This window comes from Chiloscyllium punctatum, chromosome 22 (genome assembly GCF_047496795.1).
Source record: "Chiloscyllium punctatum isolate Juve2018m chromosome 22, sChiPun1.3, whole genome shotgun sequence".
Taxonomy (NCBI): Eukaryota; Metazoa; Chordata; class Chondrichthyes; order Orectolobiformes; family Hemiscylliidae; genus Chiloscyllium; species Chiloscyllium punctatum.
Window position 1 is genome coordinate 37263867 of NC_092760.1, and position 15576 is coordinate 37279442.

At 41.9% G+C, this 15576-nt stretch overlaps 1 protein-coding gene across 7 annotated transcripts in view; it reads right to left on the bottom strand.

Moving 5' to 3' along the window:
- The window catches only part of LOC140493514 (kielin/chordin-like protein), a 328873-nt gene that overhangs the window by 223395 nt on the left and 89902 nt on the right, over window positions 1-15576 (bottom strand). For all 7 annotated transcript variants that reach the window (XR_011963701.1, XM_072592025.1, XM_072592028.1 and 4 more), the window contains exon 2: window positions 1594-1688. Coding sequence is in view for 6 of the 7 variants with exons in the window: in XM_072592025.1 (XP_072448126.1) it covers window positions 1594-1688 (95 nt within the window). In the remaining variant the exon portion in view is untranslated. The remainder of the gene's footprint in view (window positions 1-1593; window positions 1689-15576) is intronic.

Below are 15576 nucleotides of genomic sequence, written 5' to 3' on the forward strand. Positions count from 1 at the left end.
GCAAACAATTAATAATTTGTCTCTTTCACTTCCGAAAATATTTTCCCATCGCCCGCCTTTTCTGAGCCACTAGATCGCCAAACTATAACTGCAACATGCTTCAAAGGACATACACAACACGATTTGCAGCCACTGAACCAGAGAAGTGGAGTAATACCCAGTGGGAAAAATACCTTCTCAGTGGGTCAGAGATGAGAAACAATGGCTCTGGAATAGCTCTGTTTAGGGCAGCTTTATTTGGAGAGGAGGAGGACTCAAAAACCGACAGATTTGGGATGGAGTGGGGAAGGGGTGTTGTACAAAAGGGAGTAAAAGGGTCTGAGAGGATTAATACTGAGACGTGCCTCGAGCACCAACAGCTATGATGTCACCATTCTGTGAAAATCCTTGAATTTGCTCCCGAATAGCATTGCGAATGCACCAAATGGATTCGCAGTTCAAGAAGCCAGCTCACCACCATTTTCTCCAAGGACATCTAGGAATCGGAAATAAATGCTGGGCCAGCCGGCAGTGTCCATATCCTATAAATGAACTTTTAAAAATCATTCAGACCTGGCGGGAGAATAGCTTAGGGGTGACACAGATGCTCAGTGGTTAGCACAGCCACCTCACAGCACCAGGGACCTGCTTTCGATTCCGGCCTTTGGTGAGGCTGGAGTTTGCACATTCTCTCTGTGTCTGCGTGGGTTTCCACTGAGTGCCCTGGTTTCATTTCACAGTCCAAAGATATGCAGGTTAGGTGGATTGGCCATGCTAAAAGAATTTGCCCATTGTGTTCAGGAATGTGTAGGCTAGGTGGATTAACAATGGTAAATGTGGGGTTACAGGGATAAAGTAGGAATGCATGGTCTGGGTGAGATGCTTTTCAAAGGATCAGTGTGGACTTGATGGGCCAAATAGCCTCCTTCTGCAACATAGGATTCCATGACCTTGAAGGAGTAAGACAGGATATCCAAGCTGTCCATACAATCTCAATGATAAAGTCTATCATATCAATCCAACTAGTTGCTAACTTGCAATATGCTACTTCTCATTCAATACAAGAGCCTCATCGAGTTACACCAGTAAGTGGACATCCCCCACCGCACCAGACCCTTTCGGTCACAACAATGAAAGTGGCTGGTGGCAGCAAAGTGACCACATGGTGAGTGCAGAGTTAGTTTAGCTGTTGGTGGGAGGCAGAGAACCAATGGCTGCTACATGGGCAGTGTAATGAATTAGAAATTGGGAGGGATAAAGAAATGAGGTTGATTGCAAACCTTTGTGGATGTTGTACAAGGACCGAACTTGGCTTAAAACAATGGCCACACAGTTGAATAGGCCTCTGGCACTTTTGTGTAGGATCATGAGTAGCATTTCCCAGCAAGCATTAGTGCCTTCAGGGGAGATGAGGGGGCGCATGGCGAAAGAGAAGGACATGAAATTGTGGTGATGTCACACTATCTAGATGGCAAACAGCAGTCACTCACAGCTTTCCCAATCTCAAACTAGGGACAGGGACACACACACACACACACACACACACACATATACATATTAATGGGCAGCAGTGAACTGAATCCACACTGAAGCAGTGCTCTCATCTTAACTTACGTATTATGCAGAGTCCACTGCCCCGTGTCGGGTTCCACCCCAGGCAGCACCCATTCCCAAACCGTGATTGGCACATGTGAGGACCTTGGTGATATCTGCAAAAAAGGCAAACAAAAACTGCCTGAGATCTCAGCTTTCATAGTGGCAGCAAAAGAATTGGCACTTCCGTGTATCCTGTACGATTCATAACACCCCACCATTCCGAAGTGCCTCACAACGAAAGAAAACATTTGAAGCGTAGCCAGCGTTATTTCACAGGCAAAGTATCAAGTCCCTTCGCAGTCAAATAATAAAGAGATAAAGATCAGTTCATTTGCTTGTTTGATTGAGGATTGCTTGCCAGGACAGTAGCTATGAAAACTGTCCCCAAATATCACACTGCAGTCGGTGTTGGCATCGCGAGTACAAACACTGATAAGTTCAGATCATCATCAGAGTTGAATCAGTAGCAGTTCTGTAGCAATTTGTGACTTGTAGTAATTGCAGGCTCACGTCAGTCTGAAGGTTAAGAACTTCAGTCTCACTCCAGAGAATTGAGTACAGGGCGATATTTCAGTGCAATACAGAAAGTGTGCTGTGCTGCCAGAAATGCTGTCTATTAGGTGGAATGTTAAACCAGGTCCCTGCCTTCCCTCTTAAGTAGGCATAAAACATCCCATGACATTATTGTAAGGAAAATTGGGATATGTAATCTTATATCAAATGGGCTGTGGCCTTTCCTACATTCCAGTGGTGACTACACTTCGAAACAAGGGCACACATACAAATACACTCAAGTAGCAGACTTCAACCCCTCAAACCAGCGCCACACACTGTATAGTACATTTAAGTCCCCAGCACATCCTAAAGCCAACGGAAGCTAGAATTATTTTCAAACACTTCTACAGGGTCACCACTCACAATAATATTTGTTGCTTTTCTTGTGATCACGAATATTTCAACATTTTCCCAAAATAAATGACAAAATCTGATAACTGCAAAAATGCAACTTAACTGAATAAATTTAAAAGCAAGTGCAGGAGTCTCATTCAAACTTATTGATAACTATATTACAGACTGGAATTCACTAAATGAATGCCAATCTCTCGGCTGGTATATCCTCTGTTGCATACACACACAAAGGTATATATAACACTACAATCCCAATGCTCAAAATTCATGAGGGAAACAAAAATACTCTGAGGCACATTGCTTCATGAACGACAGCACTCGCCTGCTCTCACACTTGTGTCACTTTCCTTTGTATTAACATATAACACAGCAGCACCACCAGTCATCAAAACTTACAATTGCAATTGGTATGTTTTATTCCTAACAGAATTTTGCATTCTTTCCTACTGGTTGTAGGAGAAGTTTTGTGATTGCAGTGAGGTTACTAAAAGGTGTGAACTTTGCTCGATTTTCACTTTTGATTTCCTTAAAGTTATATTGTATTTGTAGAATTTGGAAAAATTACATTTACAGTTCAACATTGACATCAATATAAAAGCCTTCACAGACAATATTGATAGTGTACATTTCATGTCAAGCATTCCTTGGATCATCACAGGTTGACTTTTTCTCTATGTAGTTTTACCTTCTGAACATTTCCTTCAAATGTTCAGTGTTACTTGCATTCAGTGGTGACATCCCCTCATCTTTGTAATGGGGTTCAAGCTCTACTCCAGAAAGTCAAGCACATAATCCCAGCTGACACTACAGTGCAGCATTGATTGCTTATTGCTTTTGTGTTAAAATGCAAAATGCAAAATGACAGCTGCCCTGGTCTAGATACTTCAAACGTTATTCATTGGCTGTGAAGTACTTTGGGCATCCGAAAGGAAAGAAAGTAAATTATTTCTGATAAGTTCACTTTCTTTTCTCCAGATGCAAGCTGCCTTTCCTTCCATCATTTTTCATCAGGATAATGAGAAATGCACTGTATTCCAGGCGACATAATGTCTGAGCGTGTTTATAACACAATATCAAATACACATTGTTGCCTGTTGCATATTCTTCGGAAATACAGCAACAGGCAAGGCCCTAGAGTTCAGATTTTTGCATTGTTTGAAAGTAAAGTGTGGAATCTAATGATATAATAGCCTCCTGGTCTCATTTCACATTGCTCTGGTTTCAGTCTAGATTTCCGATACAATTTGTGGAGCACATATCCATTTAGTTGAGAACATAAGAACAGAAGTAGGTTATTCTGACCCTCGGGTGTGTTTCAGCCTGTAATTAAATCAAGGCTGATCTGTACTGCGACATCAATTATCTGCCTTAGTTCCCTACCCCTTGAAACCCTGAGTTGACAAAAATTGATAGATCTATCTTGATAGCTGCAATTATTTAAAAGTCTTTTGGGAAGAGAATTCCAGATTTCCATAACCCTTCGGGGGAAAATGTGCTTCTTGTTTCCACTCTTTCCAAATGGCCTGATTCTAATTTCAGGATGGTGCCCCATTGTTCATAAATCCTTCGCTGGGGAACAAGGTTTCTCTGCATCAATCCTATCAAATCCTTCTATCCCTTTCAACATCTTGATTCGATCATCTTGCAATGGGTATTTCTCCTGACTTCCTTGAAGCTACACTTTAAAGGTGAGCCTGAATCTTCTGAGGAACGGCAATGTCAGGTGGCCACTCCATTTGAATGATCCCTAATTTGACGACACTCCGTATTTCTTGCTGCTTTCGATGCTTTCCAAGCCCGGATTTATCAGAAACGTGGAATACAAGGTCTCGCACAGAATGGGGCAGAGACGGGTCAAGCACACTTTTTAACTGCATTTTTAACTCAATAACATGCAGCAAATGTAAAGATGCGGCTTAGATGTCAGTAAGTGGCCGAGTGAGTGAATGGGTCAGATGGGTGAGGTTGCAGGGAGGTGAGTACTGTGGCAAGAGGGCAGGGTGGCAAGGTGGTTAAGGTGGCAATTGAATGTGAAGCAGGAGTTCAAGGGGTGGTAGTCAGCAGGGTGAAGGGGCTTTCAGGGAGACTTGGTGGTGGCCATCAGGGGGTTAGTGGGAAGTGTTTGGTGTAATGGAATGGAATGTCAGTTATGGAGTGAGACGAGGTTTTCTTTTATTTCCTGGTTAAAAAATACACAGGAAGTACTTTGGACCATCCAGAAGTTCCAATTCTAATTCAGTATCAGACAGTTACAGAGGCCCCTGGGGAGCAGGAGAATTGCCCACTTGAAGTTGAAACTTTCCAGGACGTTCCAATAGATTAGCATGTCAAGACTTTCACAGGGTCCCAGTGTACATTTCTGGTCATACCTGTGGTCTCTGATCATCCAGGGATGGGGTTGATGTTTCTCAGGCTCTTAGAATGATCTGTCTCTTCTGCTGATAGCATCTATATTCAAGATTGAAGGTCTATGTCTTCAGTTGATACAAAGTTCACTTTTTTGGTCCAATTCTCTCTCTCACAATGAAACAGGTAGCCCTAATACTCTAACACTAATGTGGTGTTTATGACTTGACAAGCTTTTTTATTTTGTTCACTGCCCTCATTCTGGTTGTGCCTAAGTTCAAATGGCTTCTTATTGGAATCCACTGGTTTACAAGTCTGGTTTATATCATGACAGACTGACAGTTTCCTTTCACTAGACATCAAGCTACATACAAATATGTATTACCTCAAAAATATTTGCCCTCAACTTTACAAAGAACAAAGAACACTAGAGCCCAGAACCAGACTCTTCAGCCCACTAAGTCTGCTCCAATACACGATGCCTTTCTCAACTAAACACCTTTTGCCTCCATGTTGTCCACATCCCTCTTCTTTCCTCCCTCTTCATGCATCTGTCAAGATGCCTCTTAAACATTGCTGTTGTGTCCATCTTCAACATCTCCACTCTGGTTTTCCTATGGGAAGGATGTTGTGAAACTTGAAAGGGTTCAGAAAAGATTTACAAGAATGTTGCCAGGGTTGGAGGGTTTGAGCTACAGGGAGAGGCTGAACAGGCTGGGGCTGTTTTCCCTGAAGCATTGGAGGCTTATAAACCTTACAGAGCTTTACAAAACCATGAGAGGCACTGATAGGATAACAGACAAGGTCTTTTCCCTGGGGTGGGGGAGTCCAGAACTAGATGGCATAGGTTTAGCGTGAGGGGGAAAAATTTAAAAAGGGACCTAAGGGGCAACTTCTTTACCCAAATTGGGTTGGGGGGGGGGGGGAGACGTGTATAGAATGTGCTGCTAAAGGAAGTGGTGGAGGCTAGTATAATTATAACATTTAAAAGGCGTCTGGATGGGTATATGAATAGGCAGGGTTTAGAGGAATTTGGGCCAAGTGATGGCAAACAAGACTAGATTAATTTAGGATAGCTGGTCGGTATGGACAAGTTGGACCAAAGGGTCTGCTTCCATGTTGTACATCTCCATTACCGCTCCTGGCAATGCATTCCAGCCACTTACTACTCTTTCTATTTAAAAAAAATTCCCTCTCACACCTCTTTTAAACTTTCCCTCTTTTAACTTCAATCTACGTCCCTGAACAATTGGCATTTCTACCCTGGGAAAAAGACTCCAACTATCTATTATGTCTAAGCCTCTGAAAATTTTGTAAACTTCTTTCAGGTCGTCCTTTAGTCTCCAACATTCAAGTGAAAACAAATCAAGTTTGTCCAATCTTGCCTCATAGCTAACACCCTATAAACCAGGGAACATCCTGTTAAACCTTTTCCGTACCCTCTTTAAAGCCTCCACACCTTTCTGCTCTTGTGGAGACCAGAACTATATGCAATAATCCAAATATAGCCAAACCTGGTTGATATATCTTTTTGACGAAAACATGTAACAGAAAATTGGTCATCTTGTTAAAAGTATTTTTATTTTACATTGTGAGATTAGAATGATAGAGCATACCTCCAGACTATGTCATAACAACTCACATCCCTTTCCTACCCTGGCTGTCTTGCTTCCCTTGGAATTGACTTAATTTGTGTTCAAAGCTTTCATGAAGAAATTGAGCTCAAATTAGGAAGTAAAATGCTTGTCTATCTTTCTGTCAATTGGCACAATTCTCTCTGCTTTGCCCTCTTCTTTTCATAGGATCCCAAAAGTGTGGATGCAGGCCAATCGGCCCATTGAGTCCATACTAACCCTGCGAGCAGCATTCCACCCTGACGCAATCTCCTACCCTATCTTTGTAACCCTACATTGCTCATGCCTAATCCACCTATCTTGCACATCCCTAGAGGCTATTGGTAATTTAGCATTGCCAAGCTATCTAATCTGTACATCTTTGGACTGTGGGTGGAAACCCGAACACCTGGAGGAAACCAAGGAGAAAGTGCAAAGTCAAGACAGTCATCCAGCTGGAATCGAACCCAGGTGTGTGTTGCTGTGAGGCAGCAGTACTAAGCATTGACCCACCATGCCGCCTTAATACGTGTTAGAAAATAGCTTGTGTCACATGAAGCCGTGAATTTAATAACTTTTTAATAACTGCCAAAACAGATTTCTCTTACATCTCACTAAATAAAATGAACAGTTGCCAAAAGAAAACTCCTTCCAGATGCAATGGAAATTCAAATTTGCAAAGAAGCATTAAATTAAGAAATGAGTTTATAGAACAGAAAATAAAGTCAACAATTGCAAAATCAGGCCACTTAATTTCTTTGCTGTATCACACACACAGTTTCTTATTTAGAATAAATATTATCATAGAGCTTTGGAATTTCAAGTTTGCTTTAACTAATTTTCAACAACATTTGGACAGAAAGCATTGGGCACAAATTTAAAAATAATAGCCCATGGAACTGATTCCCAGGACACCTCAGTGCTGGCCAAAGTGCAGATGTTCAGACTGCGCTATCTAAATTCAGCTGTACTATTGCAGTTCTGACAAAAATAACAAGGCCAAGTCTTTGCTTTTCAGAGTAACTGAAGTTTTGAAATGAAAGATATCATGATGACATTAAAAGGCTCAACAGATAATTCTATAGGTTTGTTTAATGCGACAGTAAAATATGACATTTTTCCAAAATTTTATTTTTGGTTCAATACATTTTATGCACACGAGAGACTTCAGTTATTAAACAGGAAAAAGTCACTGCAAAACATTTTACAGAATGCGCTTTGAGAGAATTGGTCGATCCTATGAGCAAGATTGTGCCATCAGTATAACAAGTTGTTCAATATAAATGAAGGTGTAGGAATTTATATTAGAAAGGTTGGCACAAATGTTGGTATTTTCTCTGATTACCACCGGTGGCCCTTCATGTTATCTGCCATCTCTGCAGTATTTGGCAGAAGGTAAGAGTTGCTTGAGACAGTATACTACCATTAATCGTCTGTCAATACTTTGTCTAGGGCCTATCTACTCATCAGTGATACAGGATAGACCACTGGTGAGTCTGAACAAAATAGGCACCAGTTTTCGTTAACTAGTTAACTTAATGCATATCATCAATATTATTGTAAATATGTCTGACTAGTCACATAAAACGGTCTCTTGGGAGTTGTACAAAGTACACCAGCTTGTTACAAGACTAGTGCAGAAATCCTGTCTGCATCCAAAACTGTATGACATCATTCGAGTCATGAGCTATTGAAACTTAAACATTAATTCTTTCAGAACCGTTACCAATGTGACAAAAACATGGCAACAGGAAATTAAGCAGTACAGCCAGTGAGGCAGACCTGTCCACGATTGGTGCCAGTGTGGATTTCCTAACTGATGACTGAAAACCTGTGAAAAAACATTCACTTGACATCATATTAGAATGCAAGATATTTTGGCCATTTGCCTATATTCCACTTTCAAAAGATCATTGCTGATTTAGTTATAGTTTTTATTCTATTTTCCCATGTGCTCCTTGGTAATCTTTGATTAATCCCTTGTAGACCAAAAATGTGTCAAACTCAACTTTGAATATATGCAATAATCCAGCCTCCACAGCTCTCCGGGTTAGAGAATTTGGAAGATTAACCACTGTCAGAAAATAAATTCTTCACCTCCTAATAAAATGGAAGGACCCTTACTTTGAAACTGTATCCTTTATTCGAGGTAAAGTCGCCACAGTCCCGGAGGAACAGAGGGCCACTCTCTCTTCCGAGAGAGATGACTGGGTGGTGAGTTTAACCTGAGGGTCACCATGTTTCAGGTGAGGGGACAGAAAGCAGGACCATCATGGTGACCTCAGCCAGTGTGGGAATTAATGTCACTCTGTATCACAAACCAGTTGTCCAGTCAACTGAACTAACCGTTGATCACTTTACAAACATGTCTCTGAAATGGCTCTCAAATCATACCCATTTATCCTTATTTTTGGCTTTCTTTTCTGATTGCAGTCTGTATTCAGAAAGGGAGACTTGAAATCTGTCCTGGTGCAGGCACCACCTATTTGGAAACAAGTGTCCTGGGCAATGAACACATGCGCTGCTCTGCAAAGACCAGGAATGAGGTTGAAACTTGATCCCTGCACAAGTACTCTTTAAATCATTAGGCACCCAAGTTGCAGCCAAGGTAATGGCAATTTATTCTATTACAAAAGTACTCTGAGTAGCCTGGAGGCTTTGTGTGTTGAATTCCTATTATTTGATGCAAATGTTGCTTCTTCCTGACAAGAATGGCAGAGGATGAAGAGTTAGCAGAGATGAAAATAGAAGGGTGCCATAGTGCAGCATGGGGTACCTGAGGGGGCAGGGTGAGGAAGAGTGTCAAAAGGCCCTCAAGAATGGCCTGTAGTGTAGCAGTTAACCTAACAGGTCAACCCATCAAGGTTGGTGCTAAGGACCTGGCAAAGCATTGCTACAAGAAGTCCACAGAGTCCTGGCTTTGGGTCAAGGTCACTGATTTCATCCTCACACACACCAATGGCCACAACACTACTCAATGAACTGCACGTCCATTACTCATCCAGCAGCACACCCTGGCATGCAGCACTCGGCCAGAACATCCAGATGTACCACTCCATCCTTGGACATCTTCCAATGGTTCCAACCACAAGCATCTCTCACCACTTTCTCATAGCTCCAGCTACTCCACTAAGGCAGGGCCATCACACAGTTACAGTGCAAGACAATCACTGTTCTCTCTTGGAGGACCAATAGAAGGAATCAGTCCAGCACTGATAGAACAAAGAACAAAGAAAATTTACAGCCCAGGAACAGGCCCTTCAGCCCTTCAAACCTGAGCTGGCGGCACGGTGGCACAGTGGTTAGCACTGCTGCCTCACAGCGCCAGAGACCTGGGCTCAATTCCCGCCTCAGGCGACTGACTGTGTGGAGTTTGCACATTCTCCCCGTGTTTGCGTGGGTTTCCTCCGGGTGCTCCGGTTTCCTCCCACACTCCAAAGATGTGCAGGGCAGGTGAATTGGCCATGCTAAATTGTCAGTAGCGTTAGGTAAGGGGTGGATGTAGGGGTATGGGTGGGTTGCGCTTCGGCGGGGCGGTGTGGACTTGTTGGGCCGAAGGGCCTGTTTCCACACTGTAAGTAATCTAATCTAAAAAAAAATGTACTGTCTAAACCGGTTGGTCAATTCCGAAGCATTTGTAACCCTCTGCTCCCCACTTACTCATGCATCTGTCCAGACACACCTTAAATGAATCTACCGTGCCTGCCTCTACCACCTCTGCTAGCAATTCGTTCCAAACGCCCACCACCCTCTGTGTGAAATACTTGCTGCGTGTATCTCCCTTAAGCTTTCGAACTCTCACTTTGAAAGCGTGACCTCTGGTTATTGAATCCTTCACCCTGGGAAAAAGCTTGTCTCTACCCTTAATGATTTTGTAAACCTCAATCAAGTCCCCCCCCATCTCCTTTTTTCTAGTGAAAATAAACCTAACCTACTCAACTTCTCTTCATAGCTAGCACATTCCATACCAGGCAACATCCTCGTAAACCTTCTCTGCACCCTCTCCAAAACGTCCACATCCTTTTGGTAATGTGGCGACCAGAACTGTACACAATATTCTAAATGCAGCCGAATCAATGTCTTGTACAATTTTAACATGACTTGCTAGCTCTTATACTCAATACCCTGTCCAATGACGGCAAGCATACTATAAGCCTTCTTGACCACTCTATGCACCTGTGCAGTAACCTTCAGGGTACAATGAATCTGCACTCCCAGATCTCTCTGCCCATCAACTTTTCCCAAGGCTCTTCCATTCATTGTATAATTCATTCTAGAATTAGACTTGCCTAAATGCATCACCTCACATTTGTCTGGATTGAAATCCATCTGCCACTTTTCCACCCAACTCTCCAGTCTATCTATATACTCCGGTATTCTCTGACAGTCCCTTATGCTTTCTGCTACTCCACTAATCTTTATGTCATCTGCAAACTTGCTGATCATACCAACAGTGCCCTCTTCCAGGTCATTTATGTATATTACAAACAACACTGGCCCTAATACTGACCCCTGTGGAACACTACTGGTCACCTTTCTCCATTTCGAGAAACTCCCTTCAACTACTACTCTGTGTCTCCTGTTGCTCAACCAGTTCTTTATCCACCTAGCTAGAACACCCTGTACACCATGTGACTTCACTTTCTCCATTAGTCTACAATGGGGAACCTTATCAAATGCCTTACTAAAGTCCATGTATATTACATCAACAGCCCTTCCTTCATCTAACAACTTGGTCACCTCCTCGAAGAACTTTATTAAGTTGGTAAGGCACGATATCCCCCGCACAAAACCATGTTGCCTATCACTGAGAAGCTCATTCTTTTCTAAATATGAATAGATCCTATCTCTTAGAACCGTCTCCAGCAACTTCCCCACCATTGATGTCAGGCTCACTGATCTGTAGTTACCCAGAATATCCCAACTACCCTTCCTGTACAGGGGGACAACATAAGCAACATTCCAGTCCTCCAGCACTTCACCTGTATTTAAGGGTGCCACAAAGATATCTGTCAGGGCACCAGCTATTTCTTCTCTCGCCTCTCTCAGCAACCTGGGATAGATCCCATCTGGTCCTGGGGATTTGTCCACCTTAATAACCTCTAGCATACCCAACACATCTTCCCTACTTATGCCAACGTGATCCAGACTAATCAAACTTCTATCTCTAATCTCATGACTCATCATGTTCCTCTCCTCAGTGAACACTGATGCAAAGTAATCATTCAGAATCACACCCATTCAACAGGTTCGGCACACAGCCTTCCTTCATTATCTTTTAGTGGACCAATCCTTTCTCTAGTTACCCACTTGCTTCTGATATAAGAATAAAATGCCTTGGTATTTTCCTTAATTCTGCTCACTAAAGCTATTTCATGACCCCTTTTCACCCGCTTGATTCCTTGGTTAAGACTTGTCTTACTCTTCTGATATTCCTTCAGGGCCCATTCTGTTCTTAGCTGCCTAGACCTTATGTATGCTTCCCTTTTCCTCTTGGCTAGCTGTACAATTTCTCCTGTCATCCACGGTTCACAAATCTTGCCCTTCCTATCTTTTGCTTTCAGCGGGACATGTCTATCCTGCACTGCTGTTAACCTATCTTTGAATGCCTCCCACATCTCAAATGTGGACTTCCCTTCAAATAGCTGTGTCCAATCCACATTTCCCAGTTCCTGCCTAATTTTGATATAATTGGCTTTGGCCCAGTTTAGTACTCTTCCCTGAGGACCACTCTCTTCTTTATCTACAAGTATTCTAAAACTTATAGAATTGTGGTCAATGTTCCCAAAGAAATCCTCCACCTCAACTCGCACCACTTGCCCTGGCTCGTTCCCCAGTACCAGGTCCAATATGGCCCCTTACCTCATCGGACTATTGACATACTGCTCTAGAAAACTCTCCTAGACGCTTCGTACAAATTCTACTCCATCCAGACCTTTGACGCGAAGTGTATCCCAGTCAATGTTGGGAAAATTAAATTTTCTCATCACCACTACCCTATTGCCTTTTAATCTATTCATAATCTGTTTACCTATTTGTTCTTGTACCTCATGCTCACTGTTGGGAGGTCTGTAATACAGCCCCAACAATGTAACTGCACCCTTTTTATTTCTCAGCTCCACCTATAATGCCTCACTACCCATAGTGTCCTCCTTTAACACAGCCGTGATATCGTTCCTGACCAGCAATGATAGGGATCATCCGAACTCAGTGAAGGAAGTGCTTGCGTGGATCAAGGAAATGGCTGACATAACAGTGTAAACTGTCAACACTTTCACATTTTAAAATTTATAATTCCCTCCTTCATCACCACCCTGACCCCAAAGAGATTTTCTCCAGTACCATCACCAGTTTGACTACTTTTGGAATCTGTCACCTCCTGATAGAAATTCAACTAACAGTTACTTTCTTCCAAAAGAAGAGGATATTGTTCAAAAGAAATTCAATCTCTCTCCAGTCATCACAAAGGTTAAATGATTGCATTCACATTTCCTTAACATAAGCTAGGGCAAAGGACATCGACAATAACAGAACTTGATTTCCACATTTTCCTCTCAGTTTTAGACTCCAAACCAAGCCTGTTGTGCTCACCCTGGTAATAGGTCACTGACTCTTTTTCCATTTACATTCAAGAAATTGGTAGCTGGATTGGTAATTCAGTCTGGTGGGATTCTGTCCTTGGTTCCTTGAGCATTATCTGAGTCGGACTCAAATAATGCTCAAGGAACCAAGGGTAGAATCCCACCATTGCACAAAGTTCACCATCGTACAGTGTGTGCAACCCCACTGATTGGCAGTCTACCTGCACTTCAACATTTAATCATTCAATCTTTAGTGCATGGTGACAGTAGTGTGTACCTTCTGCAACATGCAATGCCAATTATTATTAGTGGTTTCCAAAACTGTAACCTCCACCACCTGAAAAGTCAAGGTCATTAAGCACCTAGGAACATCACCATTTGCCAGTTCACTGCCAATAACTATGCTAATAATTCCTTCTTTGTTACTGGGGGATATATACTTGGATTTTCTCCTGCATATCGCCATGGAAGTATCCTCACCCTAGTAACTACAGCAGTTCAATATACCACTTTATAAAGAACAATTAGGGCTGAGCAATAAATGCTAACTTTCCAGTGACACCTACATTTCATTATCAATTAAATCCCTTTGGTTGACTGAAATATAGCAGTCATCTAACAGCAACAATTATAACAAATTAGTGTTAAATGAACAATTCAAACTTGCTGATTTACAGATAGGAAAGGTTTACAATAAGCAATTAGGGAACAGCATCCAATAAAACCTAGCAAATGTCCCCTTTGATGCTACTGTATTCCAAGGTAAGGAAAACCAATTAAATTCCTTAAAAATAACCCTGAATATACTTCTAGTTACAGTTATTTTGATATTACAAAGTAATAAATTAAATTTGCAGCATAATAAAACAGATAAAAGCATAGGTACTTTACAAAAAAAACACAAAGTTTACCCCAAAGCTATCTTTCCTGAAATCTCTGCAATTACTCCTTCCTCCATGTGTCTGCACTGTGTGTGTGCCTGGCTCTTCAGCTCTGCTTTCTCCTCACAACTATTACCGTTAGAGACTTCCCTGAATGAAGGGATTTAATCCTGCAAGGGACAACAATCCCAAGGGTGGACCAATTTCAAACTGCACCATGCTGCATAATACTAAAATAATGAGGATATTTTTGTTTTTAAGGGACAGTTGTACCATCTGTGGGCTTTCTCCAGATCTTACTATTAACAGAACTAAAGCATGTTGGCCTACTTGCTGGCCTCCCTTCAGAAATACTGACAAACGTTGCTACTCAACACCACATGGGGACTGAAGAGTAAAATCCGCACTTTTACGCTAACTTTCTCTTGCAATAAAACATCGCATCCCAGTAGCCTTCTTGATTCTCTGATATACCTGCACACTAACATTTTGTATCTTAGGCACCAAGACACAATATCAATCTGCCCCTCAGAATTCTGCAGTTGCTCTTTGTTTAAAGTGATACTTTGATTTCATTTCTTCCTGGCATAATGAATATTTTCACATTTCCCCATATTATACTCCATCTGCCAGATTCTTGCATTCAACACGCACTCAACTTGTCTCTGTCTGCCGACAAACTCAGGTCTTCTTCACAACTTACATCCCTACCTACCTAAGTGTCATCTGTGTATTTAGATATTCTTTCCTTGACTCTCCTCATCTAAGTCTTTGACATAAATTGTAAAAAGGTTGAGGTTCAGCAGAGATCCCCCTGGGCCACCACTCATCATATCCTGCCAATCAAAGACTTGTTTAAGCACATTCTCCATTTGCAACCAGCCATCGATCGTTCAAATGCTAATACATTAGTCCCTTCACTATGAGCTGTTACTTTCACAATAATCCTTCATGTAGGACCTTCGCAAATGCTTTCTGGAGATTCAAGTGCCTAAAGTTACATTGTAGGTGGAATGCAATGTAAACGATCGTGCTGGTCAATACTCTGAAGAGTCACTCGACTTGAAATGTTAGCTCTGCTTTCAATCCACAGACCGGCTGAGTTTCTCCAGCAATTTCTGTTTTCGTTTCAAATTTCCACCATCTACAGTTATTTGTTTCTTCCAGTTATTGCTTGCTGTTTTCCTCTGTGTAAGCAACAGTTTTGTTTGTAAAGTTGAAAAAGCAGCTGGTATGTCGAGTCTATCCCATGTACTAGCAATGGTTTAAACTCAGAACAGTCCACATTTATCACTAGGCAGAAGTGGGTACTGCAGATGCTGGAAAGTAGAGTCAAGATTAGAGTGGTGCTGGAAAAGCACAGTAGGTCAGGGAGCATCCGAGGAGCAGGAAAATCAACGTTTCGGGAATCCTGATGAAGGGCTCACATCTATTACGAGCCAAATAATTTTCTGGGAGAGGGAAACATTTTGTAAAAAAAAACTTCTCAGGATGATTCATGTTGGAAAAAGTCTGGAAAACATATTCACAACACCCTCAAGCCAGACCAATGAAAATTACTCCAGATAACCATGTCTCATTATGATATATATTATTCATTATTCCAATTACTTTTTGAAGGATGAGATCCCTGTACCAGCTATAAATTGATCCAGCTCTTCTGATGATATG